The following is a 27,705-nucleotide window of genomic DNA, read 5'->3' as shown; positions in this document are numbered from 1 at the left end:
GTTTCATAATCCTCAGGGCTCAGTAACTCTGTGAGATGAAATGAACCTCGACTCACCTTTCCCCACAATGCAATTAATTTATCTTTATTAATCTATTTTTACTGTCTGTCAAAACAAATCGACAATAAAGCATTATATACATATCACGGCTAAGCTGACAGGCAGTGTAATCAGCACATGCACAACAATACCAGTTCATCTATATTACAAACGGGTTATTAGGAAAATGAAACAAGGACAGAAAAGAAGGAGAGTTAAAACATGACAACATATACAGCCCAGAATCAAAAGTAAGGATACGAGCACCAGCCTATAATACAGCATCTTCAAGACAACTTCTTATCAAAACATCTTTACATGAACATATTTTTGGCCTTTGAGGGGGATTTTTTAATGCCAAGCTCCCAGACTCTTTCTACCTCATTGTGAATTTAACCAATAATAAATAGCTCACATTTTAATGGTAAAATACAATCAGACTATTTTCAATAGCCTCTACCTATGATATTATCTGACATTTATCTAGCCAACATGTGAATAAAACATGGCTAAAATAACAGTGATGGCAAAATCTATCCCACATATTTTCATAACTTAAAGTTTTGTTTCAAATTTTTTTTCCATAAAATAGCACTGGTCAGCTGGAAAAAGGGTTTAGTCTCACAGCAAATAAAAAAGACACAGCAGAACAAACAATCTTACAACAATCTGAAGTCTTCATTCATGCAGGCATACTCACTGTGTTCAATAAACAGGATGTTAAATTTCAGTGTATCACTTTTTCGTGAACAAAAGTGGGACACCTTTCATTAAGCTGAGATGAACGGAGTTTAAAAAAAAAAGGAAAAGGTTTTTATAGAAGTATTTGAAGTATCAACTATAGTTCCCTGGGGTTAGTTATGAAGCTTTGGTCCCTTGTTTTACTTTGGTCTTTTATTTTGATCCAGCACTCTTGGCTTTGTGTTTTTGTGTCGCGGATAGACTGCAGCCTTGCTTCGAAATCCTCACAGTTCCTTTGGCATGTCCCATCCGCCTGAGCTCAGGTGCTCTGCACGGGATCAAATGTCTTGCACTAAACCATGAAACAGCCACACCGACTCTGAATCAGTCTCTAGGGTGCACCTTCACCTACTGGCTCCACTCAAAGGTTCAGGAGCTTGTCAAGATTTGGGTGGAGGAGTAGAGCGTGACAACTGGCGCCATCTAGAGGTAATCCAGCTCCAGTGCATGGCTCAGAGCCTCCAGATCGGCCCGGCAGGAAACCCTCCAGAACGGCATGTTCTTCTGAGAAAACAAAAATGAAATAAAAATGAAATACAGGTTTAATGTAAAACATGCAAAAACTTGTGGCGGGCAAACTGCAGCAACTTGCAGCGCTCCTGCAGATGCAGTGCAGATGTGAAATATGGACTGTGGTTTGAAGAGGGATTGTAATATGTGATAAAGAACATGTGGACGACATGTTAGCCTGTAATGTAAAAAAGCATAACACAAAAAAAAAAAAGCTGAAATCCATGACATTTCACTGCAAAGGCAGAACAAGCTCAGATACAGAAGCTGCAGAAATCTAGTATGTCTTAAGGTTAACTGATTAGTTGAGGCCCATTTTTCAGCAGTCAGAGTCATAATAAAATAGATTGAGTTATACCTTCTTGGCCACGGCCTCTTCTTCGGCTCCATCTCCTATAACCACATACACTGCTCGCCGACCAAACCTCTGAGAGACACGCTCGAAACAGCTCTCTTTGCCTTTGGAAGGAGGAAAACATTATGGTTTAAATCTCAAAATAGTCCCTTTAAAGAAAAATTCTCAAATGAAAATGCGTTTAATTTATTAGCATTGGAAATTAACGAGCGCAGAGAAGAGTTTAACATTGATTTGGTATTTTTGATCTGTCAAATTTTCCTCACCTATCTTGGTGGCACTGTATATGTTCTCTATGGGGAAAGCAGAGCCCAGACCATACAGTAACACCTTGGAGAGGGCTGGGATGAGCTGGGTGGTGGTTACCAACACATTCACACAGTTAGGCCTGGAACAGGACGGGACAGACACATACATAAGGTTCAAGGTTAAGTTATGACACCTCAAATGACACATGCTATAACAAAATATTGTACAGCTAAGAGCTAATGTTAAGTGACCTGCTTGTTTGGAACAAGCCATGGTAGCATGCGCTGACCTTGAGTTGATGAGAGCCAGGGCTTTGAGTGCTTGAGTCAGCCACAGGTCAGTCAGGACCTCCATCTCTCTCCTCAGCTGTAACCACTCCTCCCGCTTTGGGCTGCCCACCAAACCTGCCCACCAGGGAGAAGAAGCACGAGCTTGATGGTCAGACATTATACCAAAACAGGGAGGACGTGAACCCTTATAGCTCGAACACATAAAACATCACATTTACTCAGAGGTTGCAAAATCTTATTTTGACTGTCAGTCTGGCAGTCTTTGGTTTGACAATTCTCACAAGACGTCCTCTAGCCAAAACCTCAGACACATGGTTTCCAGCGGAGTTAAAGCAGCCGGCAGTAATCAGCAGTGCACAAGGGTCCATAGTGAACAGCAACTTATTATCCTAGTTGACAAACAAACCTGCCTCCTTCCTTTCAGCTTTTTCATCACATCATGATTCAATTAATTTAATAGGTAATATGTCACTAATGAGCCTTTTTTTTTTTTTTTACAGACTCTTGTTGGAAGGAGCAGGTGTTTATCGACATATGCTCAACACATTTTCATCCCTAATAGACGTTTGGCTGATGGAGCAAAATGCACTTTTCTGAGGCACCTTTAATAAGTTGATTCGAGCAAAAACAAAGACAAAACCCAGACAAATCACTGTTGTTGTGAAGCTGAGCTGTGTTCAAAGTTAACTCTAGCTTGTGGTCTAGCAGCAGGTAAATAATTATTATTAATCGCAACAGTGTCACACTGTTTGTGACAATTTTCTTTGCTAAAAAATACATGTAACCCATATCAAACCTGAGATAAAAATAAGCTAATCTTAATGTTTTTCATTGCCTTTACACAGCAGTGTTAAATAAAAGGACAGCAAAGCTTACCCCCAACATTATTCTTGTATGTGTTGTAGATCTCCTTGACTCTGCGGTATCGGAAAGCCAGTTTCCTCATCCAGTCCACCCCTCCGTGGACACCTGAGCCCAGGCACAGAGAGCCAGCCCCTGCTGGGCTCTGGAAGCCGTCCGACCCGAAGTTGTAAGTGCTGGCGGGTCACAATGCAGGAAACAGTCAGGATATAGATCATAAAGATACAAACTGCATTTTTCCAGAACATCTAATAGTCGCACTATCATCAGCGGTTCAGAAGGGATGCTCTAAGAAATGCTACAAATATATTCATGGATATATTTTCTAGCTCGAGGAATTGATTCAGACTGTTCTGGTTGGGAATAAGAAGGCAGCGCTTAAACCATTAATCAAATTTAGGGAGGTGCGCCAGCACAGCCACAAAAATTTCATGGACAAGAAACGTTTTAAAAATGAACATTGTAGACATTGACTTTTAGCCGTGACCGAACCTTTGGCAGTAAGAAATAAGTAAGTATATACATTCAGCACAACTTGGATAGATTTATAAAAAATTGTGAATGAAAAGGGCCAAGTTCAATAAAATAAATACGTCAAAAAAAAGTACTCTGGTACAGTTTGGCTCTTTCTCAAATCACTCTTAAAAGTATCCTAAAGTGCTTCAACAAGTTTGTGCAATAAAATGTCTGGACTGAGGGAGACAGAGGGAATGATAAAGAGATATTTTGATGAGAAATGAAAGCGTTGGATAATCCTGAGACATATTATATGACTGTGGAAGTCGGGAAAATAAAAGACATGCACATGCTTGCATGCATGAACACACACAGACGCACACACTCCGCGTCTCATCTCCCTGCTTTTTTCCTCCTGTGCACTAAAACCCAGAGGGCAAGTCTGGTTCACGAGCCACAGCTGAACTGTCAGAGTCTTTAAGCACAGTAACACGGTAGACGCTTTACCTTAGGTCCTGTCCGTTGTCGTCTGACGCCACGTCATCAATATGAACCTGGTCACATTCCTGGGAAATGAAGAGGAGAGCGGATATATCAAGAGATCACTTTCAGAGTGGAGCCCTGCACAGGCAGGTCTCTCCTCTTTAGGGGAGCCTGCGGGAGAGATAGCAGCTACAGAAATAAAAAAGACAAAAAAAAAAAGGAGGAAGGAGGAAATAAGGTGTCGGGATGCGGGACAGTGAGGCGCCGGAGATACAGGACAGTCAACATGGCTGTGCCATTCTAGTGTAACCACGCAGTAAATTACAGTAAAGTAAAGCTGTATTTTTTATAGTGCGTCCAACATTTTGTAAAAGAAAAAAAAAAACTCCACTGATGAAAGGCCCATTGTCTTTGACGAGCGCACTGGTGTGCATGTTGTTCCTCTCTATTGGATGTTAATGCAACCAACCAAACCGCAGGGATTAAAACCACGCTGTATCTTAGACGTGCGGCTACAGCCAAAACACCTTCAGCAATATGCAGTTAAATCAGAAACTTGAAAACAGTTATTAAGATTGGATATGTAGGACAAAAACAAAAACAAGGAGCAGATATCCATCATCATAAGCCAGGAGAAAATACACAAGTGCCTCAAACAAAAACGGTCTCCTAAAAAAATCCTAAAATCTCTCTTATTTCTTTATCTGGACACACGATACACATGTGGTAACACACACACACACACACACACACACACACATACACACACAACCATGCACACACACATACACACACAACCATGCACATAACGTGCAAAAACAGAATCCTAGTATAACTTCTAGTTGTCACACAGTGACCCAGGACAGACAGGGTCTCCTATCACCTTTCAGCCGTCTTGAGTCAAATGGAGACGCTACCTCATCTTCCCTCCATCTCCGCATAGCTCAACTCCCAGGGGCTGCAACTCACCCCTTACTCAGGTGCCATCCACTGCTACTAACCATATAACACGAATGAGCCTTTAACACTTCACACATACACTGAAACTCAGAGTTTACGGAGCATTCTCATTTTATACCCCTTTTAAGAGCTGGATATTTTGTTTTTTTTTTTACAGGGAAATTTAAACTGGAAATTCTGACTTTGATTAATCAGGCGGCCATGCACGCCAATTACAATTACTGCATCTTCTGGTAGTATTACAGTTATGACAGCAGCGATTACGCTCGTAGCCGCTGACATAGGAAGGACAAGATAATTGTACCTCAAGACTTAACAGCAGTTGTCAGCCCGTTGTGGCCTACTGCTTTAGAGATTTACTGAGCCCTGACAACAAAAGAGGGGATAAGAAGTAGGTTTGCAAATGGCTTTGTTGGCTCCTTTCCCTCCTCTCCACTGTTCCTCCTCCCCTTTGACTAATTTTCCTCTCACACACTCAGACACACACCTATAATTACAGCACAAAGTGTACTTGTTCTCTCTCTCCGTCCCTCTTTAATCTTTTTCCTTTGTCAGAACAAGGCTGGGGAATGCAGGACGAAAAACCTGAAGGTTTTTGTCACTAGCAGGTGGTAAAAACGGCATTTTAATGACCACTTTTGAGGAGCCATCCCTGTTAGAGGTTGCATCAATGTCTGTGTTAACTGCGGCAGAGTTTCAGGCAGCAGGTTAGGTAAGAGCACTTCTGCCAGCAGTTAACAACCCCTCCTTTTAATAATCTTACTCAACTGAGGAGGGCAAATTGTTTGGAAAATGCTGTAGTAAGAATTAATACAGGATAGATGTTGTGTGAGGGGATTTGCACAATGACAGCCACTGTGCTTTATGCCAGGTAAAAAAACAGCACCAAAATGTCAGCCCTCTTGCAAGGCTGTTGCAGGGAAGGTTTTCTGGTCAGCAGTATGCCAACTTATAACATTGAATAGGTTCTCACTGCTGCTATTTTCCAGCTTACTGGAAAAAAACTCTAACTTTCACAATTATTGCCAAAAAACTGAGATGCCGAAGGTTGCAAGGGGAATATGAAATAACTACGTAGTGTGATTTTTGTGTGAAGTCAGGCATAATGTCCAAGATGCCGGTTTAATTCTAAAATAAATCAAATAATTTTTAAAAACACGCTCCCAATCACACTTTTTCACGAGACGATTATCTCTCAGATTTAAAAACTCACCTCCAAGTCATTGAAGAAGAGTCTGGAGTCGGCCAGGTTGAAGATCATCTCCTCCATCCACAAACCAAGAGACACTGCCTTTGAGGAGTCCTGAACAAAGCACACACACACACACACACACACCCTAGAATTAATAACTTGCTTTAAAAAACACACTACGCACTTTTACTGAGGGGAGTACTCTTGTTTGTAATGAAGTTTTAAATTCTATTCGGCCTCTTTAACCAAAACTACGATCAATTAATCCTGTAACACAATTTATTTCTTATCAATCGACTGTGTGTTTTAGCGTGGATGTGTCTAAACTGTAGTAACACATTTCCCCTCAGGCAAAGCGAAGACTCTAATCTCTCTCATCAAGCAGAGTCACACACGCTTCAACATTTAAATGACAGAAAACTGGTCTGTGAACTGCAGCTTGTGGTATGACCTAGTTAATATGAATGAACGACAGCTCTGTGTCAGTTAGGAGGCTGCAGCTTTATTAATTAGTAGATGGAAAATAAAATCACGAGCTCAGGCTGAGATTGGTGGCCTAAGAGGTTTGGTATTTAGATTATAGAACATCATTACTCTTCATTCATCACACTCATCATTATTCTCGCCTTGTCAGTGCAGCCGCCGGCTTGTCTCTCTAAACAGCTTTCCTTTCACTTCCTCTCTAAACTCATCAAGTGGACTGACATGAGCGGGTTTCAGGGAGAGGTGAGGGGGAATATTTATCTCTCAATCAAACTCTCTGCTGATTCTTATCTTCACTATCTCTTTTCCAACTTATTTGTTCTGGCTCTCTTTTATCCAGCCTGCCAGTTTGCCCCAAATCTCTCCACTGAATCTTTTTCCTGAGCCATTATAATAAACTATGCACAGCCTCGAATTAAATTAGATTATTTTAATTCACTGCAGACCCCTAGGTTATACTTACTGAAGAACATCTAGGACCACCTTTTTATTAAACTCAATTGCAGTCCATGGCTTAAACAACCCTATCAAATGTTTTGCTCCTAAACTGCAAATACTTTTTTGCTGGCCAATGGCTTTTAATAGGTTTAGGAAATGTAAAAAATTTGACCAGATGATGGCAGCAGATGAAAAGCAATTCATCTTGCAGGGACCATGAATGAATCAGTCCATCCGAAAGCTGTTGAGTGTTTTCAGTCAACAGCAGTCAATGGCATTGCCATCCAAAGAGCCACGCTGCTAACAATTACTGCAGGCTTTATGTCTACTGAATTAGACATCTCTATCTAGATCTCCTATTTGGTTTTCAAATAGAAAGTCACATAAATGAATGGAAATCATTGACTGGCAATGGGAAAAATCTAAAATAAAACAGCAAATCTATCTAGTTTGTAGTAAATGGGATAAAAACCAGCTGATATGATCCTTAAAAAAACATTCCTCCTTCACTTTATTTGCCCTACATGACTCTTCAAAAACAATAAAATATTGCAGATTTCACCTGAATCCTCCCGGTCAGCTCTATTAGTTACAAAAGAACAGGTAACTTTGATATAATGGTTGTCTTTGGTTATGTTTTTACGCAGGTCTTTTATCACCTCCTTTCAGCGTTCTTTCTTTCTATCTATCAACACTTCACAGCACCCAGCCCCTCTTCTCCTGCTCTTTTCCCCTCGTTTGGAAAAAACACATACAAATACGGAGGTGTTGCATTACACCAACTTCAGTTTTGTTTTTTAATAGGCAAATTATAAATCATCACCTGGAGAAACACATACTTCATCATAATGTGCAGGCAGACGAGCTAACAAACAGCACGGGCGTGTTGTTGTTCAAGACTACAAAAGCAGGTGTGTGTGTGTGTGTGTGTGTGAATGTGTGGTGTATTGTTTTGATGGCAGCGATGGCTCGTCTTTGGCAGCGAGACGGGAGGAGCAGAGGAGTGTCAGCCAAAGGTGAATGTTAGATTAGTGCGTCTGAAGTGACAAGCAGAGCTGTCTTCATGATGCAAAATGGTAGGAATGGGCTTGATGACACAAGTGGGGTAAATGATGACAATTATAAAAAAATACCCCCCTCCAAAGAAGGGGTGTAAAGAGAAAACGGTAATTGAGGACAGGGGGCGTAAAGAGTTCAGTAGGAGGAGTAGGGAAAAATGACGAGGGGGACGATTGGGAAATACTGGCCAGAGGAGGAAGAGATGAATGGAAAGGAAGAAGAGGGAGGGGTTAAAGGCTTAAGCAGCAATTGTTCTGCTTGTCTAATAATTGAAATAATGATCTGTAATCACCTGCCTCCAAAAGCAAGGGCAGGTCTATACCGAGGGGCAAATTAAAGCCTCTTCTGATAATCCCAGAAAAGAATTTAAGAAGAAAGACAAAAACAGGCGGAAAGGGAGGACAAAAAGCATTCAGTTCCCACCTTTTGTCTTACGCAGCGAAGGTTCGAGATGAACGACAATGCTTTTGGGGAGAAAAAAAAAGCATACGCCAGAGGACAGAGCGTTGTGCTGTATGATAGATGAGATAATGGAAGACCTTTAACAGGGGAGGGAATCAGCTCCTCATGTGGATCTCCATTCACCTCTGGCTCACCAAGCTGGTGAAAACAACTGTCTTTCAACACACCCATTAGTCTTTCCTGCACGCTGGGCCCAGACTTGCCTTTACGTATAGATCCAAACATTTGTTTATGATAAGACTTTAATAGGTTGACTCTAATGGGAAGAGCCTCGGCGGTTAAAAGTGGAAAGAGAGCACGACAGAAAGCAGTGAATTGGAGATAATTAATGTCAGAGAAAAAAAACTGCATTATGGGTGTCGGAGTAGAAGGAGTTCGCTGCAAATATAAGAGGGAGAAAAGAAAAGGAAAAAGCGTCTCTAGCTTGTAAACTGTCTTGACGCTTTGGACTGTTAATCTGTTTTTCCGCTGTCACTCATTCGATTCCTCTGCTGCATGTCTGAGTTTTGATGTCAGAGTCTGTCCAACTGAGCTTCCCTGGATCCAGCAGCGGGGTGTTTGGGTGGTGGGAGGAATCAGGAATTTTTGGCACATGAGTCACATTTCAACACATCCACTCTCTCACTCTATCTCTCTCCCTCCTTGTCTCCTCCTCCCTGTTTCTCTTCACCCCTCTCCACCCCTCCCTCCTTGGCAGAAAAGAAAGAAAAAGAAACAACGGCATGCATGGCCTGCCGGGGGCTGAACCGATCAGAAACACTGCTCTCAAACTCCCATCAGCCTTGTGTCAACCCGCAGGGGGACCGTGAGAATTCAAAACACAGATCCACGGCCAAAACCAAGAAACGCACCACTGTCCGCCCCTTGTCAGCTGCCTGTCTGTTATGTAAAGGTCCCGCTGGCTGTCAATCACGCCGCTGGATGCTGGGGTAGCTAAACAACCCCGGTGCATTATGAAAAGAAACAAGAGGGCAGAAAGGCAAAACAGTCAGCGTGTGAAAATGCTGGGGGATGAGACCCAAAGGTTGTGGAGTCGACTCGGGCAGCCAAACCTTTGACTGTTAGTCAAATAAGCACTTCGGCGCTTAGACAAAGGGTGATTTGACAAAAGCAAGATTACACTGGTTTGTTGTTGCGAGGGTTTTGTGCCAGACTGTGCCTACCTGCTGCATGACTAACTGTTGTCAAAGTGTGATGAGCTACAGCACATACTTCTTACGGTAAATGACAAAGGGAGAGGCTGTGTTACTGTACCTTGCCAAATCGTGAGGAGAAGGTTCCTGTGAGCAGCGAATGGAAAATGATGATGGTTTCATCCAGGTCCCAGATAAACACACGCTGCAGTGAGATAACAGATATGTAATGTAAGCCTCATGAAAGTTTATGTGCGTGAGCGAGAGAGAGAGAAAGATAAATACTGTAGAGAAATACTGACAATTTTCAACACTGTGTGAGCGTGTGTTTACCTCTATATCAGAGTCCAGAGGTGGAGCGGGGTCACTCACTCTTTTTCTCCCCCTCAACTTCCCATCTGACCCCCTTCGTGCTGGGACCCCATCCTCTTTACCTGGCGTGGGGGGGCTGGGCGGCGGGTGGTACTCTCCTAGAACAACACACCCACAAAACAAAGCTGCTAATCAGTTTCTATGAAATAACGATTTTTTTCAGATTCTGATTTGCATGTCAGTTTACTTGTCATGGTGAATACAAAAGATGCTGCTGGGTTGCATTATGGGAAGTGTAGGATCCAGGGTTTTTGGGACATAACAGAGACTAAAAGTTAGGATATACCAGTCTGCTGCTGCTGCTGCGGCAAAATCACATTGAAATGTCATTCAAATAGTTTTTAAAACTATTATTATTGTGTGTCTGGTCCTTTATTGGTAGTCATACTCTACATGACTTCCCTTTGTCAGGCCCGGTACAGTCCATGTTAAGTGTGTTGCTGTTTAGGGAAAAGCTAAGCGCACTATAAAGTTTTAAGTTTGAAGATTCAGTAGGTTGGTAGTGCATAAGAATTGTTTGCATATGAGGCATGAAAAACAACAAATAAAACAACTTCAACATCATAAAAATCCCGTCAGATCTTACCTGTGTGTGACTCCGGGCTGTGATTGGGCAGCATGACCGGGTGTTCTGTGTGCTGATAGGCTAATGGAGACGTGATGGCAGCAGGGCTGATGTTGCTGCTGGATAGGTAGGGGCTGTTGTAGTGATGTGAGTTATAATACGGAGAGTACTGACTCTGACTATAGCTTGAGTACGCTGAAAACTCCTGTCGACAAGAAAGCAATGACTTTAATTAGTCAGTGTCATTGAAATATGATTGACATAAGACAGCTGTGACAGTAGCTAAATTATATTATATTTATCATTATATTATTTGTCTTGGCAGTAAGAATTCTTGCTTGAGTTACATAACTCACCTGCTGGGTGGGGGTGAATGGGGTTGAACTGGAGATTGCATGGGTGCCTTGAAAAATTCCAGGTGAAATACCACCACCTGAGAAATGATGTGAAGACAAAGGTCAGACTGAGGTAACAACATCACGCAGCATCGAGAACAAACTCACTGGCGGATCTGCCTGCGTTAAACCTTATATTGATGAATCAACTGCGTATAAAATTTCACATCTGATCTGATCTATGACACTGCGGAGGAAGTAATGAGCAGTAAACTTTGACTCCTTCCTCAGTGACAGCTCAATGCTGCAGGGGCTTGGCAGTGAGATTTATGTTTGACACAACAATACAGGTGGGAAAGACTGCTGCTGCTGCTGCTGCTGCTCTGGGAGTCTTCACAGTCTAATCAAGCCAAGGCAGGAATGTGTTTCTCCGAGCGATATCCCCATAAGTGATGCTGCCTCACCCTGCATCTTTCTGTCAAGTCTGTCTGTACTGTTTATTTGTCAAATTATTTTTCTTTTTTTTCATTCCATTCCTTCTGTGTCTCAGTTAGCTGGATATTTAAAAGTGTTACAAGAGAAAATGTAGCAAACTCAGCAGAAAGGCTAGCCATACGGAGGAACAGAGGAACTGTTGACATGAACTGAGTGAGTGTGAATTGAGGAGTGAATTGTGTGTGGCTTCTCATACAATGGCTTAGCAACGGCTTCATGTAAGAACTATTACAATACCACAACTACAAAAGTATTAGCATCAGAATATAAACAAGGCACCAAAAATCAAAGTACTCATTATGCAGAAAGGCCCATTTCAAAATAATATAATGACAATAAATTACTAATATTACTGATACACTAATGTGTTCATTTTATGTATTATCACAACTAACTAGTAACAAAAAAAACAAATAAATCAAATAAATGTAGTGGATTAAAAACTACTATATCTCTGTCTGAAATGTAGCGGAATAGAAGTATAAAGTTGCATCAAAAGGAAATATTTAACTAAAGTACAAGTAACTCAAGATTTTACTTAAGTACTTGAGTAAATGCACTTATGATCCACTTATAATAAGCATGTGCACATTCAGATATTGGCCGCATTGTAGGGCAGTGGTTAGCCTCTGGAGTTTGCATTTGCCTGAAATTCCCCTCGGGGGTGAATAAAGTATCTATCTATGTTCTCCCTGTTTAATTGGGGCCTGTAGGTGTGTCCTGTCAATCACAGTTGAGTTGGCAGAGGAGGAGGTACCCTGCTCCCTCTTATCAGCTGGGATTGGCTTCAGCTCAAGGATAAGTGGGTATACATAAGGAAGGATGGACATCTAGATAGGCAACACTTTATTATTGACAAGATATATCTTTACAGTTCCTTATGCAGGTGACTGTGTGCACTGCAATAAGAGCATCTGTATCCAAACAGGTCAAATAACATTTGCAAATAATTGCGAAGGAGGGAAGCACAAATAATTCTATGCAGTTTAAGTACTTGGAGATGTTGGTTTTGAAAAATCAATATTGGTGTTTGTTTTGACTGCTAGCTGTGCAACATCCTGGACCTGAACCTTGCTGATACATTTTCAAGATTCACTTCCTGAAGTTTACTCTCCATCATTTCATCAGTCCACTACTGCTCTCACTTGCTCCCCATTTATTTTTCTCCTCTACACAGTGCATGACAAACAGGAGAATAATGACTCAATGGAAGAACCACACTGAAACCTCCCCGGACAACACAACAGCCTTCAAAGCAACTAAAGGAAAAATACAGGAGGTCTCTCGAGTAAACACAAAAAGGCTCCCATAGTCCCCATTTGGTTTCAGTTGTGCACACAGTGTACAGTACGTGTTCGGTGGCTTTTTGTGGCGTGTGTGCCTGTGTGTGCGTGCTTGTGTATTGTGTACAGTATAATGGATGACATGGAAACATTCAGAAATCCTACAAACATTTGGTTGTTGTGGCAGTTTATTACCGTTTGAAGTTTGCAGTTAATGATTTATGCATAAAAGTATTCAAACAAACTTATTTTGTTTAGGAACAGCGTGTTTCAAGCTCAAAACTACACTGTCGCTCCAGTGGATCGCAGTCACTGAAGGCTTTGCAGTTTGTAAGATCTTTCACCAAAAGTGTGTTTACATGAGTATTTACATTCCCGTATAATGTCTGACATGTGAGTATTCTCTTAAAGAGGAAGAGATATGTAAAAACTGGAGTCATCTAGGACAGGCTGAAAAATGACCGACAAGGAAAAAGGTCGACGGGGGCATTCGCATCAAAGAGCATCCCAGAGCAGACACATGGGTTACGTTCTCCCCCCCATGTGCTACTACATGTTATCACATGACTAAAGTTTCATACTTAGGTCATGTGATGACAGTTCAACCATCTCCATGACAACTGAGCAAACGTCTTCTGGATGAAAGCTCTGGAAAAGGCTGGTAAGTGGATGTTGCGCTGACATTTGTCAATCTACTATTCTCAGGAAAAGAGGGAACCGTAACGCTCAGTAATTCTTTAGGTGGATTTTGAAGTTCTTCCAGAATATTAAATCAAATTATATTCCAACCTTTTAAATTTGGGGTCTGAGTCAGGCTGGCAAACTACTAAATTTGGTTTTTACTGTATATCTGGGATATCGTGAAAGGGATTTAATTCAACAACACTGATCAGCAGTGCAACCTTTGCTTTGTTTCCTGATTCAGCAATTAACTTGGTGAGTATAATTCTGTTATCACTGAGCAAATAAGCTGGACTTATTCATTCAAATTCCAAGTAAGATCAGCTTGTGGTTGGTGAGCAGCTGTGGGAATGACATTAGTTTTGGTGAAACCCAACAAACCTTAGTGAAAAAAAAAAACAACCAAACATCAGTGGGTTTCATAGACATAAAGCCACACCAGTGTGTGACAAAAGTAGGAAAGACTATCTCTTGAAAGAGTTAACAGATGGTATGAAAATGCATTGGCCCACAATAAAAATTCTCATATTCCAGTTATTAGAGTACTTATAAAATACCTAAGCCTTTTAAAAAGCTGTGATATACAGTATGTAGCAAAATGGGGAAAACAAAGTCAGTGGAATACAGTGGAAACAGGGTCAGCCCACCCCCCCCCATCTGCAACTTTAAACCTACTCTCCCCTCCTCACCCCTCCTGCACCTTAACCTCTCCCCTCTCACACACAAGGTCAATTTCATGCTGCTTTCAAAGCCATAAAGTCGCACTGAGCGAGTCATGCTTTGGGCGCTGGACAACTGAGGAATGTGTACAGCAGAGATACGCACACACACACACACACACACACACACACACACACACACACATGCATACACAGCCATGCGTGGGCAGCTGGCTGCACACACTCTCAAGCATACCGCATCTTCGTTTAAAGACCCTCTGTCTATCTCCTGTGCTCTCCGTTATCATTGTTTCCTCCATCCTCTATATTTCTGTTCCTCTCTGCCTATATGTTTTCTGTTTTTCTCTGTGTCTCAGACACAAGCGCTTGCATGCTGTGTTGTTGGTCCTAGCGGAGAAAGGGGGCCTGACCCCGAGAAAAGAGGAGGGGTGGGGAGACTTTTGACGCCAGGAGTCCAGACCGCAGCTAATGGGGAACAGGTGTGGCAGAGAGAAGGAGAGGAAAAGAGAAAAAGATGAGGAGACGAGAGGAGAAAAAAGATGGATGCTTCTTCCAGTAAAATTCAAATCAAAGACGGTGTATATGACATTTGTGTGCCAGTGTTTGTGATAGTGTGTCCATACATTCAGTGCATACAATGTTTCAGACTAACCATGGGCGTGTGAGTAGCTGTAGAGACTCTGACTGGGAGGAGTGCTGCTGAAGTTTGAGTAGCCCAGAAGTCCCGTCTGTCCTGGAGAGTGACTCAGGCCGTCTTCTGTTTTGATGTCTAAGTATGGAGAGAATGTCAGTAAGAAAACTGAGGATGAATTTGTTTGGTCTCGTGAAGGTGAGCTGCAAAGAAGTTTTGTCTTTGCATGTAAGTTAATTATATCAAATTACGAAGCCATGACAGCACATTAATTTTGGATTGTGCATAATGTGTCTGCTCTGGTTATCGTGTACTTTTATTCTGTACTCTACAAGTTTTAGGAAGTGGCTTCGTCTGTTTCTTGAATGTGGACACGTCAGCAACTCCGATCATACGCTTTGAACTCAACATACGTACGTTTGACACTTCTATGTGTGTACGTGTTACAGAGCATCTATCATCGGTCTCATTCCCCCTTGTGTCTACCTATTTTGTTTTGTAATGTAACAGTGCAATGCAGCTGAATTCCTTTGCAGTTCAATGTTGTTCAGCGTTCTGTACTGTTATTGTGTCTTGTTGATTCAATAATACAAAAGACAAAGTGAACTTTTTTGTACAACCAACATCTCTTGCATGTCTGTCCGTCCTGAGAGAGGGATCACTCCTCTGTTGCTCTTCACGAGGTTTCTTCCTTTTTTCCCCATTAAAGGGGTTTAGAGGGGAGTTTTTCTTTATCCCGATCGAGTGTCTAAGGATAGAGGGTGTCCTACACTGTACACATTATAAAGCCCTCTGAGGTAAATTGTGATTTGTGTTGTGATACATAAATAAAATCGACTTGAATTTTAAGTTTTAGAAAAATAGCCAGAGCGACACAAACTTGTAGAATCTGATGCAAAAAATCAGATATTTAGATGTACCCATATGCCACTTATTACAAACACTCTTGCTTATGAGATTATTGTCAAAGTAACTCACAAACTTAAACTTAAATTGTACTTACTGTAGGATGGCATGCTGTAGCCCTGCGTGTGGTGAGCGTAAGGTGTGTATGGCCCTGCAGACTGGAGGGCGGGGCTGTACTGAGTCTGTCCATACGCAGCCATGACACTTCTGCCCGTCAGCTGATCTTGAAGCAGGAAGAAATAATGAGGAAACTTTTTGAGACAAGTTCTCCTTCTCTTTATCTGTTACAATGGAACTTCTGTTTTTGTTTTCGTCACAGGTAGGTCTGAGTGTGAGGAGGAGCGTACTGGTCTGGCAGAAACACGCAAACATGCCTCTTTCTTTTACAGATCAAAGCAACTAACGCTGCAAACAGACCAAAGAGAACTCCACTGGGATACATACACCGGTAAAATCAGAATAGATGGTTTGAATTTTTGCTACTTCTACCATGAAATGAAGAAGAAGGACTTAATCATTAAAAGAAAACTACTACATGGAAGCCTGCAGGTCCCATGCAGGTCTTAGTCTGCTACACTTAAATGAGTGGACATTTAACATCACACAGTTTAAGGTTAAATCAAAAGATAGTAGTAGCATTTCCTTTGTGATAGTGCTAAATGTTAGCTGGTGGTAGCCGGAATTATAAATGTTGCATTGTAGTACAATGGAAGCAATGCAACTCCACTTTGAATTTCTGTGGAAAACGTCATTGAAACCTCACCTGCAGTAGGTCTGATGATTCTGAAATAGATAAGGAGCCCTGTGGATGAGGCAAGAAAGGGCTTTGTCAGGAAATTAACAGTGAAACCAGCCAGGAAACTAACAATGCCATTAAAATTAGATTAAACTTTAATCTAATGGAATTGTAATTAAGTGCTTCTCTCATATTAGCATGACATAAAACAGATTTTTTTTTTTTACAAGATTATTCCCTAATAATCTAATCTGACAAAATGGTCAATTCGAAAACTGAATGCAGTTTTTATAAAATCCAACTTTGAAAACTTCTAAGAGCTACAAATATTCCACCTGCACTTAACAATATTCAAATCATAATATCCATTAAGGTATAATCAAAACAAATCTGACAAAAACAAACAAATAAATGATCAGTCCTGATGACTGGCGTTTATCATTTTGCAAGGGTTTATTTCGAGGGCATATAATCTGTTCTGTCTGCAGTAACTCCAGCAAGCCAACAGCTCTTCACTCTCTCCTTTGTAGTTTTGCTCTCTCACCTGCCTCTGTCGAGAGAGCTTTATCCTCTTTATCCCGTCACACTGCTGTTAGTCAGGTTCCCCTTGAGCTGTCAACTCTCCTGTGGAAACAATAGCAAATAGACAGCATCAGGACACAGGTATGCAGGTGACTGACACATGGCGACACACCTCGGGCCCTGCTGCAGCAGGATAAGGAAGGGGGGGAGAGGACATTTCCTCCATGCACACAGTTCAAAAGGTGAACAGGTTTTAAAATGGACAGAAAAAAAAGAGAAATAGAGACAAATGTGGTATTGACATGGAGAGTGTCGTCATAACAGACTCTGGCAGCCAAATGATGAGTTACAGGAATCTACCAGGTAATGTTTCTTGGAAAAACGCCACTGCTGATTCACTCTGATGTTTTTCAAAATGTCTGTGGGATTTCAACATTTCAGATAGATAGATAGATAGATAGAAATACTTAACTGATCCCCGAGGGGAAATTCTGGTGCTACAGCAGCAAAAGAGCAAAAGCGAGAAAAAGTGACCACCACCATGAATACAACAATAAATAAGCAGTTAATAAATAAGCAGATAAATTGATACAAAGATTAAAACCAAAGTGCGAGTTAAATAAAATAAAATAAAAACTATAGTGCACGTTAAAGAACAGAAATACATATTTGTTAAATAGCAGAGGGTGCTGAAAGCTCTCTGCCAGCCAGAGCTGACTTGTTAAAAAGTGTTATGGCAGTTGGCAGAAAAGATTGTTGGGTGATATGATGAGACGATGAGACGGGAGAGAGTAAGAGAGGATGACAGGATTAGACAGGAGAGATTTTGCAATACAATTCTTACTGAGGTTATCATCTTTTTACTGCATTTCTGTAAAAATATGGTGTATTATGTCATTTATTCATTGGATTCACGTAATTTGCAGAATTAAACAAAACTTGGATATTTTATCTAAATTATTATTCTTCATTTGAATATTCTGAGAATCAAATATATCATAATAAATCAGATTACATATACTTTGATAACAGTTTTTTTTATCACTGTATAGTAATGGAAGAATAAAAGAGTGGAAAGGGTGAAGAGAAGAGAGGGAAGGGGAGGTCCTGGCTCAGTAAGCTGGAGGTCAAAAGGCCAATGCCACATGAATTAGTCGAAGCAGGAAGCTGAACGAGGTCAGTCTGTTCGACAGCAGATCCTAAAGCAAACTCACACAAAGTACCAGTCAGTCTGAAGCAAGATTTACTGTCGGTGACTAGAGCTGCACTTAGGAGGTTTTGGGTAAAAATGTCATCTACACTGTGTGGCTGAAAGTATGTGGACACTGTCCACACTCTTTGTCAGGGTTTGGGCTTGGTCCCATTATTTTGTATGAAGGGATATCTTAATTTTACAGCATCCACCTATATTTCAGACAATACTGCATTTTAAACTTTGCAGGAACAGTGAAGGAAGCCATCTTCTGTTTCAACTTGACAATTGACGAAAAAAAACAAAACGAATCAAGGATGGTTTTCTGTAGTTTGGTGTAAAATAATTAGGCTGACCTGATACAGGGCTCTGACCTCAACCCCATCCAACACCTTTGGGATAAACTGTAACACCGACCGCCAGCCAAACATAACTGATGCTCTTGTGAATGCCCATTGTTTTGGAAAGAAATGTTCAATGATTAGATTTGGGTGTAATGTTCTGTTTTGGAGCTAAAAACAGGATGAAAACAGCACACAGAAAAACCTGCTTTTCCTTTAGCAACATTAGAACTCCTCCTGTGTATTTGTGCTATAAGACAACAGGCTGATGTGTTTTTATCAATTTCATCTCTTTCTCTGTCCTTCTGTCTCTCTCTTTGCTTCTGGGCCATTCCAATCTGGCAAAGCTGCAGCTAACTGCCTGACCCCTGACCTCGCTGACAACACAACGACAGAGACAGATGACAGTCATGAATTATAGGGGCAGCGGGGTTTTACAGCAACAGAGAGATGAAGGTGAGGGGGAGAAAAAAAGTAAAAGCTGTCTGAGAGAAAGAGACTAAAGTGACAGAAACTGTGATGGTCCGCTGATCAACAGACGCTTTACCGTCACTGGCATCACAAAACCTGAGATGGCTTGAAGTAACTTTTGTGTTGATCTCATGTCATCTAAAACAGCATATCTGACAGAACAGCAGAGAAAACAAATCTCGTGCCATCTCAGCTCCATCTGATGGAGCCGCCTGCTCAGCTTTGAAAACATCAAAGACAGCTCACAGTGTTTTCTAAGTAAATAAATGTATTTCTACCATGAAACGGCCATAAAAACTCTACAGAAAAAAAAACACCCGCAGATCTGTGTTATTGACCGTGAAATAAAGATAAATAAAACAGACTGTAAATGTGACAGCAAGGAGGGGATTTAATGTTCGTCATGTCACTAGTAGCCTCTTGTAATATAAAAGAAACATGGGTGAAAAAACAAGATTTTTTTTTAGCTTCAATTCAAGTTTTAATCTATAACATAAGTTTATCATTGGTTTCCTGTAATTTTTCCCACTTCAGAAATGACCCTTAAGACTTTGCAGCCATCAGAGACCCTGATCTGACCTTCATCACAGGCAGACTGTGAAGCTCAAGAGAATAACACTGATCCCATTCACCACTGAGGAAAAATAAGGAAAGTGCCGTTGTGCTTTGCATTTCCTTGTACTTTCCAGGGATCAAAAGTGAAAGCGACGCCTGTTCAGAGTCCTCTTGACTTCAGCTGCATCCCTGCAACAGCCATGTAGGCCACGCTCACACATGCACAAACACACAAACGCGAAGACTGTGCGTGATCGTGAAGGCACTTCCTGGTTCAGGGTGAGGCCTGGGAGGAGGGCGCACAAGGCCATGGGAACCGCAGGACACCGGAGGGAAGATGAGCGGAGCTCAGCAGAGATGTGGAGAGCCGAGGGCTGAAACTAAAGCTAAAACAAACCCAGCGGGGCCACAGGGGGCCACGGGGCCACAAGGCCAGTCCCACCAGCTTCACCTGGGACCCAGGGTTCTGCTAGACCACTGCTTCTTTCACGGATATCAAATTCTAGCCTTTGTGCTGATGGATTACATCACAGGATGGTGTATTGTGCTTTAAGTTGAAATGTCATTTGATACAGTCAAAGGAATACGCTGAGTTTATGCAGATTTACCCTTTGTTCAACTAAACTGTTGAGTGAGGAAAAGATGACAAAACTCATCATATGTGCCAACTTCATTTATCAAGAGGGTGTCATGTTCAAAATAAAGTGTTGTCCAACCACATCTGAGCAAAGTGTTTATAGCTGTTCCAAATGGCCACATGCTAAGGTGGCCACCATAAAGAGAGGAGAGAGATGTGATCATCATTCAAATTTATAAAAACCCTGCTTACATTTTCAGCTTTGCACTGCTTAAAATGTCTGACAGTCACAAAAATGGCCTGACCCCCCCCCCCCCCCCCCTTAATGATATTAGAAGCAACTGACAACTATGCAACTAACTGCAACTATAATTCATACAAAAATGTGTTTAGTTTAGTTTAGTTTAGTATCTATCATAGTATTCAAGAGTTAATATACTGATCACTTTTCAACAACTTCGGATCAGTTACTCACCGGTTGCTGGACGTCTTATGAAGGGTGTGTGCCGTTTTTTATCTTATTTACATCAGTCATGAATTATTTAAATATTATGTCAGGTGTCTTGTGTGTGTGCGTCTGCTCAGACGTGTGTTTACAGTGTAAATATGTGTGTCTGTCTTGGTAAGACATGTGAGAGCCTGATCCCATGCACTGCGGTGACCCTCTGATGGTTTGACCTTTTATCGAAACATTGTGCTTCTCAATCAAAGATCTGCCTGACGAGATGACTTGCCGGTCTGTGAGCGTGCCATATGGGACCCCACCTGGAGCCCTCAATTTGCACAGCCTGCCAAAGTGCCTGGGGCAAAGTTGGGGGGTTGAGCCACTGCTGCACAGAAGCCCTCTTTCTAAGTTGCTGATAATAGACACAGAACAACAGGCCAGTATTTGTGTGACACTATCAGGGGCTTCGTGGTGGAAATCGGTGCCATCTGCCAGCTACTGCCCTCTTTAACCACCTTTGGCACACAGCCGACAGTTCAACCATGCAGACTGCGATAAAGAGCATACAGCAACTTTTAATTCAGCACTGGTGTCGTTTTTAGCATTATGGTTAAATATTTTTATCTACATCCTGATTCAGAAGTAAACACCAACAGCCCCACCCTAGTAGATTATGTACCCAACAGGTGAGACCAGTCTCCTGCTGTTTTACTTGACAGTTTTTTAAAATCTCTAATAACTAATGATAAAAACAAATTACCAGCCTTTTCCGATCCACGACAGGGCCCTCTTAGTCCAGTAATCCTTCAATAAATCCTTCAATCCTTTAATAAACTGTATGCAGACTGCACAGATAATAACTCCCATGCACAAAACATATTTCTATGCCCAAAAACAAATACAAACTGCACACAAACACAAACAAAGCCCCTAGCTGTTTGATCATTTTGACATTTTTCATCCGTGCACAGAGCAAGGGGCAGGCATGATCATTTCCCTTATCGATTATTCTACAGATCATTTTCTTGATCGATCATTTGATTTATATGTGAGAGAAAAGCGAAAAAAATGTCCATTACAACTTCTTAAAGCCCAAGGAGACGTCATTAAATTGCTGTTTTGTTTGATAATTCATTTTTCTAGCACATAAGACAAAGAAATGATCAAAATAACTGCCTATGAATTTTCTGCTAATCATTTTAATCAGACATTTCTCAGACATTGCCACCATGTCGGATGTGATATTACTCATCACTGGAGTTGTTCAAAACAAGAAGGATATCAGGAGAGCGGTGTAAGACGCACAGCCTCGTAACACAGAGAGATGTAGAAGATCTGAGTTTTCTTTGGCAAATTGAACCTGGCAAATTGTCTGTGCAGAGACGGAGACTCAGACGTGCCGGTGGTCCGCTGACAGATGTTCAGGATTGATAATCTCAACCCACCACGACCTCGGCAACCAGAGAATTCATTAAAAGGCAAACACATTCCAAGTGTGTGAGTGTGAGTGTGTGTGTGTGTGCGTGTTCAGTCGCCACATATTTTAGCAGCATGTAGGATGATACGAGAGCAGGACTCAGCCAAAGGGTGTTATCACTGCCAGTAATGTCACTGCTGCATGTACAGACCATGAAGGATTCTAATTGAGATGCTATTTCTGATAATATGTTTATACTTTATACATACTTTATACGTTACAACTCAGTGTTGTTACTGTGCCTAAGTCAATTAACAAAAAAAAAAATCTGTTTACACACACACACAGACAAAAAAAAATTAGCATCAGCAAAAAAACAAAAACAAAACAGAATAAAAAACTTGGCAACAGTGGGTTACTTTTGATGTTGGGAAAAACGCTAATCTCAACAGTAACCTGCCATAGTTTTGTTGACTCTACAAATCTGACATTTGCTGAGACAGTAAAAAGCAAAAAACACAGGAGTAAGATGTTTCCATGTTTCAGTCACCTGTTTACTATCAGGGTGACCCGTCTCAGTGAGGTTTCCCACAGTCAACATGAAAACGTGCCCGACTTATTCTCACTGAGCTATAATGTTTATATAACCAACCAAAAATTTGGAAACTTGAGCAACCTGTTTAGAATTAATCCCTTTATTGACAAGTCCCACTCTCACAGGAGGCTGCAACCACAGCACACACACACACACACACACACACACCTGGCTAATAGCGACATCAAAAGTGAATGAACAGTTAATTCACATAATGACAGATATAGGACTCCTTTGAAAGAAACAGAAGTCACTCTACGAGAGGCTCCAATTAATCTCTGGCAGCAGGGAACCTGTTGCCGACTCTGTCTGCACTCTGTAACTCTACCTCCCAGACATGGTGGCCTTTCCTTTCCACTTGACTAACCCCCTGCAACAAGACTGCTTTAATGCCAGAAGCTGCCCCCCCTTCTGTCCCTCAGTAATCAAAACCTCTTTATTCAACAGTGCCAGTGTCTTTATCTCTCTGTTTTTCTCTCTGTTCTCAATTAGCTCTAAAAATTTCTGTTTATTTTTATGCTTCCATATTCTTTTTTTCTCCTCACTTTCCTTTACTGCCCATATCGTGGCACTCACACAACGATATCCTCAATAATTGTCCTCAGTAATATTGCCAAATCCAAGGAGGACCACCTACCCCAAGGCCCAGTCTTTGACTCCCACAGAACCAGTGCCCCGGGACGGGGGTCAGAGTGGGGGACAGCTGGCAGACCTCCCAGCAGCCTGGAGGAGCGGGTGTGGGGTTGGAGGACTGGGCTGACCCCAGTCAGATGGTGGTCTGGCTCCCAGGTAAAAAACATCTGGTCCAGTGATGGGAGGGTGGTCGCACACGCGCTCACACACTCAAAACTGACACACGCCTGACTGCACGAGTGCTCCTGCCTCCTCTAATGAACTCTCACACACACACACACACAAATACACACACACACTCTCAGACTGGCTGCTTTATTAGCCATTAGGACAAAAATGTTTGCCCACGATCAGTCTCCACAGCAGATAGCGGTGAGTGGCCGCCCTAGTTGCTAACAGCTGGCCAGACAGAGCTTGCTGGTAGCTGAAGCTCACAGGCGTTACAGACGGACTGAGGTCCAATTACTTCTTTACTGGTAGATTTACTATGTAGTATGTGTGTGTGAGAGAGAGAGAGAGAGAGAGAGAGAGAGAGAGAGAGAGAGAGAGAGAGAAAAAGAGAGAGAGAAAGTGAGAGAAAAGAGAAAGCAAGAAAGTGATTTATGCCTTTTTGGAGAGATAAGACTGCAAAATAAATGAGATATTATGAGAAAGAAGTAGGCATTAAAAGACGGAAAATGGTGGAAAAAAACACCTGACACCTAAAAAAATACTCCCAGAGCCGCAGAGAATTATTAAATTCTCTTTTCAGTGGAAAGTGTCCAAACCGTCATTATTAAGCACGAAAAAATGAAATATGGTCGCTGCGGGCTATAGGCTGCGATGTGTGTGGCTTCACCACTCTGAAGATGAGATAAGGAGAGTGGAGATGGCCAGAGAGACAGCTGCTGTCTGCTGACAGTCCACAGTTTAATACACACACATGGACCTACACACACACACACACACACACACATATCAGCACAAGGCCTCCCCGGGTGCTCTCTGGGGTTTAAGGGAATTAAAGTGGGGAGGGAAGAGTGGGAGAGGAGAAGGTATTTAAGGGGAAGTGTGGCTACTTATGAGCCTCAAACTGTGCGAGAGAAAACAGAGCAGCCAATTGTGTCACAAGCACCTCTTTTCAATCCTCGTCTTTTTTTCACGAAAGATACTGACATACATGTGCAGATGTAGACACACACTTCCAAAGTCTCACAGCGCAACAGATTCAGTGGATTCTTAAAGGGTTCTCTCTCTCTTGGAGCACACACACACACACACACACACACACACACACACATGCAAGTTAAAACTTAACTGTAGAAAACTAACAAGTTTTCACTGAAGAAAACTCAGGTGAATTCACACTGAGAAAAACAGATTGGAGGAGAGGGAACAAAACAGTTTTTTTTGCTAATAATTCAGTAACTCTGTTATCAGAAATTCTCATCTTTTTTGTGTTGTCTTTCTTTAGCAGCATTACCTTCTGCTGTTTATTCAATAAAGAGCTTTTACAAAGGATAGTTGGGAGAGTTTCAATCTAGTCAGACTTGCTGTTTGTGCAGACAGCTGCACGTATCGGGCTACATTCATGGTCGCTGCTTCTGAAGACTTCATGAACTGAAACCGAGAACTTAGTTATGTGATTTTATTAACGTATAGTTTGATTTAAAAGACAATAAATTAACCTGCATCTTGCTGTACTTCTTTGCATTACAATTATGCCTCAGTTAGACCCAAAACTAAAGAAATAAAAGAGCTGGACAGTGACACTGGTTGCTCAGTGATGAGCAAATACAATAGAAGAAATAAAGAAGAAGAACAATAAAGAAGAAAATGACGAAATCAACAAATGATAAACACCTGTACAAATAAGCAGACAAGTGCACTCTAAATAAATAGTACTTGTAAAAGTAGACATTATTTTAACAAACTTAACAAGGTTCACTGTTGCTTCACTGGTGCTTGGTCCTATAATGTGTTTCTGTCATTATCAAAACAATGGCAGACCAATATATAATGATATATATAATGCTCCTGACCTTGATCGCCTGTCAGACACAAAAGAACGCAAAGTTTCAACACAGTCACGCAACAATGTCTTGTTTTGGCAGAAATTGGCTGATTATCACTCTTAGGCTGAGACAGATTTGCTCTGGACACAAAAACACTGTCACAGAACAAAAAAAACAGAATCTCACCGAGTTTAAGACTAAAATTTGCGTTCACCAAATATTGAACACACTCTCTTCAGTAAACTGCGATAATCTGCTCAATGCAGACTAAGAGAATATTTTCCGAGGACATGGGTCGATATGAGAGCTCTGGTGTTACCCTGAGTTCAAGTCAGCAAGGCTGTGACTCCCAGAGAGAGAGAGAGAGGGAGAGAGCGAGAGAGTGTGTGTGTGTGTGTGTGTGTGTGTGTGTGTGTGTGAGGGGGGGGTTGTGGGGTAGAGACGTACAGAAGCTAATAGACATCAAGAAGTGTGCGGCTGTGAAGAAATATAATGAAATTGGTGCAGATAAAGTCAGGAAGAGCAGAGCTTCCTATGAAAATATTTATCATTCCACAAACGTTTGGCTACAGAGAGGTTTGGAATTAATTTGTGTTTTCTTAGGAGGGGGTGCCTTGCGCTACAGGATGGGGAATTCTCCACAGCCCGGGACTTTTCGGGCTGCCGCTTATTCACAATTTATTAGAGCCAGTAATAGGAACCATGAAGGCTGAGGAGAGAGAGGGAGAGGGTCCCGGCCCAGTCGTGGAGAGAGGGTCCAGAAATGGGGCCTAATGTTATTAAGAGACGAACCGCAGTGTTAAATCAAACACGCCCGAACACACACCTTCGGCATGTGGTCTGAGCACACTTCCCACCCCCCTCCATCAAGACCCCTGGATGTGTGGGTTGAAATACAGGTATATAAAGGAGATTTACTGAGATTTACAATCTGCCACAGACTTGAAGCTGATACAGCAACTATCCAAAATAAGAATCCCACTTTGGCATCACCCCTGCGGGTTTATTTCAAATAACTGACACTGAAGAGGACAGATACACGTCCAGTCTACTCAATGAAGTTCAGAAATTAGTGCCATTTTCTGAAAGCTGATAGACGGGAGCATTTCATTATTATTAGACTTTCTGAAATAATGCTAATTTAAATTTAATTTGAAAAATAAATTATATCATGATGTCACATGTCTCATAATTAATCTACACGTTTTGAATATCAGGACAAAAATTTCACTTATTCTAAGGTCCTAAGAATTACAACAACAACAACAAATGCAGTGTCAGATTTCTTTGCTTTATCTATTTACATTTCTTAAAAAAAAAAACAACAAAAACCAAAGGGCCCATTAATCCTTGCTCCTCCAACTGTGCAGCTGATAGAAATGTTTAAAGGTGACTTAAATGGTTGGCAAAACACAGTGGGTTTCTAGTCTGGAGCCATGAAGGGGTCCTTGAAAAATATGAATGCCAGCCTTTGAAAAATGCTTAGCGAGGCTCCCCTAATTTAGTTAATGAGGGTCCCTGCATGGCTGCTGAGGGGGTGTCGGTGATTTGGGTGTAATCTTCTGTACTTAGGCCGAGCAGAAAGCGTTGCACCGATTCAAGCAGCACCAAGAAAAACAAAGTAGCTCAATCTAAGAGAAGGTGCCTCACACGCTCACTCCTCCACGTCTATTAAAGGGCTCAGTGAGACACAAATAACTGATTTGTTGATGGTAGATTTTTTTTGTCGTTGCTGGGAGTTTTCTGTTCTTATTAATGACTCTCTCACAATGAACAAAAACAACAGAGAGCAGAGCTGAATGGTGGAGTCAAAAATTGATGTCACAGTACCCTCAGCTGACGGTGTTTTCAACTACACTGAAAAATACGATTTCTGTCCATAAACATCTCCATGAATCCCAAAAGTGCTCAGCAAGCATTTGGTGTTGTGTGAGGCCTCTGAGATCTGTCTTCCACCAAGTAATACCTTAATAATTAAACACATTTATGCCTGCTATTGCTGTTTTCTCAAGTACTCAGATACATTACATGAAAATAAGCCTTTTTTAAATATTGTTTCATCATTATATATCACACATTGCATACGTTATAAAGCCTGACTGTAAAACTAATTTGAGACACAAATTTGAGTTACACTTTTTTTTAAAAAGTGTAGAAAATGAAAATATTTTACAAATAAAAAATATATTTAGGCTTGTGCTTTTTTTTATTGTAAATTTGTCATGATTGAGATTTTTAAAAAAAACTGCCAGGGCTTATTAAAATGCCATTATTATCATTCTGATAAAACCCTAAATTAAATGTGATGTACGTTTAGAGGATCATCTGAGTCGAACCCAAACAGAACTACACCTTCAAAGAAATACTTATCGGACGAATTGACTCCACGTGTTGTTTCATTAAATGTGACGCACACATGGAAACCACGCACACGAAGTCACGCACGCAGTGACAAGAAGTAAAGCAGGCTCCAGTGTGTCTCACTCACCATACTTCAGAAAGACCAGCGTGCAGGAGAAAAGTCCGGCTATCAGTCAGAGCCGCTGCCTCTCCATGCCCGGCAGATCA

At 41.5% G+C, this 27,705-nt stretch overlaps 1 protein-coding gene across 2 annotated transcripts; it reads right to left on the bottom strand.

The window, feature by feature from the left end:
• Nucleotides 1-89: 89 nt before the first annotated feature.
• On the bottom strand, nucleotides 90-27,705 carry eya2 (EYA transcriptional coactivator and phosphatase 2). Of its 2 annotated transcripts, XM_070841190.1 has the most exons (16): nucleotides 27,626-27,705; nucleotides 16,940-17,019; nucleotides 16,423-16,461; nucleotides 15,757-15,882; nucleotides 14,775-14,891; nucleotides 11,005-11,081; nucleotides 10,670-10,853; nucleotides 10,045-10,181; nucleotides 9,833-9,916; nucleotides 6,158-6,247; nucleotides 4,009-4,067; nucleotides 3,061-3,221; nucleotides 2,184-2,298; nucleotides 1,912-2,033; nucleotides 1,649-1,749; nucleotides 90-1,284 (listed from the first exon to the last, which is right to left on the bottom strand). In XM_070841190.1, exons 4-16 carry the CDS (start codon nucleotides 15,857-15,859, stop codon nucleotides 1,204-1,206), a joined length of 1,431 nt encoding a protein of 476 aa, XP_070697291.1. In that variant the 5' UTR covers nucleotides 15,860-15,882; nucleotides 16,423-16,461; nucleotides 16,940-17,019; nucleotides 27,626-27,705; the 3' UTR covers nucleotides 90-1,203. The 2 variants fall into 2 exon arrangements, with proteins under 2 accessions (XP_070697291.1, XP_070697300.1); XM_070841199.1 differs by lacking the exon at nucleotides 27,626-27,705 and having other exon boundaries at nucleotides 16,940-17,039.

This window comes from Pempheris klunzingeri, chromosome 2 (genome assembly GCF_042242105.1).
Source record: "Pempheris klunzingeri isolate RE-2024b chromosome 2, fPemKlu1.hap1, whole genome shotgun sequence".
NCBI lineage: Eukaryota > Metazoa > Chordata > Actinopteri > Acropomatiformes > Pempheridae > Pempheris > Pempheris klunzingeri.
The sequence above is the reverse complement of the archived record's forward strand: the minus strand, read 5'-3'. Positions and strand labels throughout refer to the sequence as shown.